The sequence below is a fragment of the Mesitornis unicolor genome, unplaced genomic scaffold (genome assembly GCF_000695765.1).
Source record: "Mesitornis unicolor isolate BGI_N332 unplaced genomic scaffold, ASM69576v1 scaffold53137, whole genome shotgun sequence".
In the NCBI taxonomy this organism is placed as follows: domain Eukaryota; kingdom Metazoa; phylum Chordata; class Aves; order Mesitornithiformes; family Mesitornithidae; genus Mesitornis; species Mesitornis unicolor.
The window spans coordinates 4,327-8,940 of NW_010195419.1; the positions used below are offsets into that span (position 1 = coordinate 4,327).

The window sequence follows — 4,614 nt, forward strand, 5'->3', positions numbered from 1 at the left end:
GGGATCCATGGTTTTTGCAGAGCACATGGGGTTGCTCAGGTTTGGTCAGAAATAGAGTTTAGATTGGTTTGATGCAAATCAAGTCCTTCTGTCAGGCTGGAATAACAAACACGAACACAAATGCTCATATTTCATCATGTCATCAGTGCTGTAAAAAATATTGAAGTAAAAATTTCTGTAGAACTAGTTAACTGTATTTTGTTTCCTCTCTACCTTTCTTCAGCCATCAAGAACAAAAATGCCTGGCCAGTCTGACTAACATGCCTTGCCTAATTTCAGCTTTGTAGCATAAAAAGAGAAGCATCTTTCCTAAACTGGTTCTTCTTATGAACAACTATCGTTTAAGGGGTTTTTTTTTGTTTTGTGCTGATGGAAATTAAACCACATGAAAGTGTAATTTGTCCTTAAATATAGACAAGAAAGAAGGAAAAAGATAAAGAAATGCACACAGTGTTTAAAGTATGTCTATATGTTTTACATGTATTTTTAAACACCTTAATAAGTTTGCACAGTGTAGTATCTCAGCTGTGAGAAGGATCACTTTAGCAGTGGACTTCACAAGAGCAAAGACTGCTTGAGGCATGCAGAAGCCGCAGAAGTACAAGCAAAGTCTGACTTCACTCTAATGTCATTTTCTTTCTAGAGGTTTGTTAGCAATTTTTAGACTGAAGAGAATTGTCATTGCTGGATCTATCTACAATTGTATTTTTAATTTGCGTGAAACTTGTACAGATGATGCTGCAGTTGCTTTATTTTACTGGTATTGAGCCTGTTTCATTAATATGCATATTGACTGAATAACTGCCTATGAACCTTCTAAAATGTGCTTCTAATCACATCAGCGTTAAATATTAACTAGGAACCTGCCTCTATCATTCAGTCGCATTCTCTTTTTCCTAGCTTATGATTACATGTGAGTCAATAGGAGCAGTTGTTTTTGCTGATAATTTCATTTATCACAAAGAAACACATCTCTCATGATTGTTACTTACTTAGCTGAATGTAGCAATACTTCCACTATGCAGGTATGTGAAAGCAGTGTTCAATGGAGGGCAGGTTTGGGAGTGTAGCTTCTGGTAAACATTTCGCCTCAGGGATTTTGTGCTACCTTTTATTTATCTTTTTCCTTTTCAGGGAATATTTGTCCTAGGATTGCCATATGCTCTTCTCCACAGTGGATACAGTGGCCTGTTTCTTATTATCTTGGCTGCAGCATTATGCTGTTACACAGGCAAAATTCTAATTTCTTGCCTGTATGAAGAAAATGAAGAAGGGCAGCTCATAAGAGTGAGAGACACGTATGAAGATATTGCAAATGCCTGCTGCAAAAAGCTGTCTCCCAAACTAGGTGGCATAGTTGTCAATGTGACCCAAGTGATGGAACTGATCATGACATGTATTTTGTATCTGGTTGTTAGTGGGAACTTGCTGTCACATAGTTTCCCATATGTACCAGTGAATGAGAAAACTTGGTCTGTAATTGCATTTGTTACACTGCTGCCTTGTGTATTTATCAAGACTCTCAAAATTGTTTCCAAACTCAGCCAGCTTTGCTCCTTGGTCCATTTTATTATCATCCTTGTAGTGATGACTTACTGTCTGACACAAGTACATCAGTGGTCCTGGGCAAAATTCAGACTCTCCATTGAGTTTGAGGACTTCCTGGTCTCTGTGGGGGTGATCATTTTCAGTTACACTTCACAAATATTTCTTCCCACACTTGAAGGTAACATGAAAAACCCAGGGGAATTTAGATATATGCTGAACTGGACTCACTTTTTTGCTTGTGTCTTGAAAACAACCTTTGCACTGACGGCATTCTTGACCTGGGGTGAAGAGACAAAGGAAGTTATTACTGACAACCTGCCATCATTTCTTCAAACCCTAGTGGATTTGTGTCTCTTAACTAAGGCTCTTCTTTCCTACCCTTTGCCCTTTTTTGCAGCCACAGAAATTGTGTACACTTGTATTTCTAGAGGCAATCATTCCAATTACAGATCTCCATTGTTTGCTCTGGGTATAAGAGGCTCATTTCTCCTGTTAACTCTGCTGATGGCCATGTTCATACCATATTTTGCCCTGTTGATGGGTTTAACAGGCAGTGTAACTGGTGCTGCCATGACTTTTCTTCTTCCCTCTATCTTCCATTTAAAACTTAAATGGAAGAAACTATCCTTCTTAGAGAAATGTGCAGATATCTCTGTTTTTATTTTGGGTTTCCTTTGTAGCCTTGCAGGCATAGTTTGCTCAATAAAAGGGCTGATTGAAGTATTTGGAGGAGTGTAAAAAGACTTCCTAAAAGCCAAGTAAGACCCAAACCTTATAAATGCTTTTACCTTGTTAGTTGGTATCTAAGAGATTTTGTTATTAGGTAAAACTAAGCATATACTTAAGTGTTTGCAGAGTCAGGGCTTTAACTGTAAAAGTATATGGCTCTAAGAAACATAATAGCCAAAAATTACCCCTATTTAAAATGTTGAGAGGAAAGGTGTTTGAAATGAAACAAGAAAATAGCAAGAAAATAGTTTTAAACTAATCCTATATGATTTTGTTCATACTTGATATACACATCCTAAAATGGTTACTGCAAATGATTCCACCAATTTAACCAGAATTTCTCACTGGTTATATACTGTTTAGTCTCAAAGTTACCAATTCTGGCTTACAGGATATGGTAGAGCTTGAGAGAGCTAACATTACAAATAGATGAAATACAATTTCACATGTTTGGCAGAATGTAATACAACACGTGAACAGAGCAAATCCATTAATTTCATTTTTTATATAAGACAAGTTCTGCTACTTGTTTTTCAAATTACTAGACAAATAAAGAACTCAGCTTACAACAGTTTTGAACGCCTGCTTTTATCATAAATTCAGATAGGAGTGCAGTCAGAGTGAAATGTGCATTCTAACAGCTCACAGTCATGGAAAAGGGAATTTGTTCTGAAAGAACCTACAGCTGATGACTGCAAGTCTAACTCCTAAGATTCATGCCTCTGCAATGCAGATATTCTATTGGTTGGGTTACAAAAAGTCTCACTGGTGGATGAAAAAGTTAATATACAGTTCACTTTCCCTCTTAGGCAGGAAAATGCTTTGATCTTTGTATTTTATCTGAAGACATTAAAAGCTCAATGAAATAAATCAAGTTCGATAAACAGACACACAGTTAACTTCCTGTTTGACTTGCTAGATCTTTAGCTTTGAAAGATATTGGCTTAATAAAAACATCAACATTGCAATGTATTTCACATTAGTGATAAAGCATTATGACAATAGGCAATCTAATCAGACTAATGAATACATATCATCTTATTGTAGTAAATCTATGTTATATTAGGTAATTAAAATAAAGGTTTCAAATAAGAAAGTTTACATTTTTGTTAGGAACAATTTCTCACAACCTTCTACTGTGTCATATGACAAAGTCTTTGCATGTCAATATAAGACTGGATTACAGAGTAAAAAGCCTAGTAGTAACTGCTTAACTAAACTATTTTTCTATGTAGTATCTTAGCATTAATGCTTCTGTCCTGCATGAGCAACAGTGACCTCTCAAGGCTAATTTGCTGAATGATAAATAACATGCAATTAAACCTAAGAAAGGAGTTCTGATAAGCCTTGAATATAACCCTGTTCGTTTCTTTGTCTCCTAATGTATGCTTGTCAGCTGTGGAATAACAACAAAAAGTTCATTTAAAAAAATAATAGTGTAATTACAATATCATTAAGAAAACTGAGGAAATAACTAGTCTCTTAGAACTTGCATTACTTCTTTGGTACAGTGGGTCAAATTCTGTACTCGATTCCACAACAGTTTAATTTACTGATATTGAGTTTTGTGCTGAAACAAATAGGAGATACGGATTTTTAAGGAGTCTTTATTTTTATGTAGAATGTCAAAAATACATTACTCATTGAAATACTTGAAAGCTTGTTATTACCCCTATGACACAGTCAGAAGGATATTATTACTGGGATGATGTCAATGAAAGGGTATCATTACTTTTTGTGTGGAGAAGTTTCACAGATAAACAAACATGCAGGAACAGTATTTGTTCTATTTATCCTATATAAATCTCTGAGGACAGAGGGAGGTTGTCCAATGAGTTTTGTAAAAATTCTTTCATCTACTTTACTTAAAAGCTCTCCACGAACAGTTCATCATTTTTTCCCATCTACAACCTTTATTTAATGTGTTTTGTCTCTAACTCTTCACTAATTACTGGAATTGCCTCCGTGCAATTTTTGTTGAGGAAAGCTTGAAAACAGGATAAGCGATTTATTTGTATGACAGTTTTAGGCCTTCCCTGGCTCATCAGTGTGAGAAGCTGGTGCGTTTGCCTGTGCCTGTTCCCTTCTAGCCACAATCATGCTCTCTCACTTATGCAAGCTCTTTCCTACAAGGGGAGATGATTCGAGTTTTATAAGACATGTATGATTATTGTCCTTATTTAATGATTTGCATAATCTCAATTAAAATCACCAAACAGCAAAGGCTATGATTAACAAGTCAATATAACTGTAAATGCACAAAAGTGCAAGTCATCCAAGTGCACAGCCTCGAGAAGTCACTTAGCAGAGGCCACTAGAATAAAAGCAAAAACACAG

The 4,614-nt window shown here is 35.8% G+C and overlaps 1 protein-coding gene across 1 annotated transcript; it reads left to right on the plus strand.

The window, feature by feature from the left end:
- Positions 1–1,019: 1,019 nt before the first annotated feature.
- On the plus strand, positions 1,020–2,286 carry LOC104543469 (vesicular inhibitory amino acid transporter-like). The gene is made up of 2 exons (XM_010188088.1): positions 1,020–1,025; positions 1,135–2,286. Exons 1-2 carry the CDS (start codon positions 1,020–1,022, stop codon positions 2,284–2,286), a joined length of 1,158 nt encoding a protein of 385 aa, XP_010186390.1.
- The last annotated feature ends 2,328 nt before the right edge of the window (positions 2,287–4,614 follow it).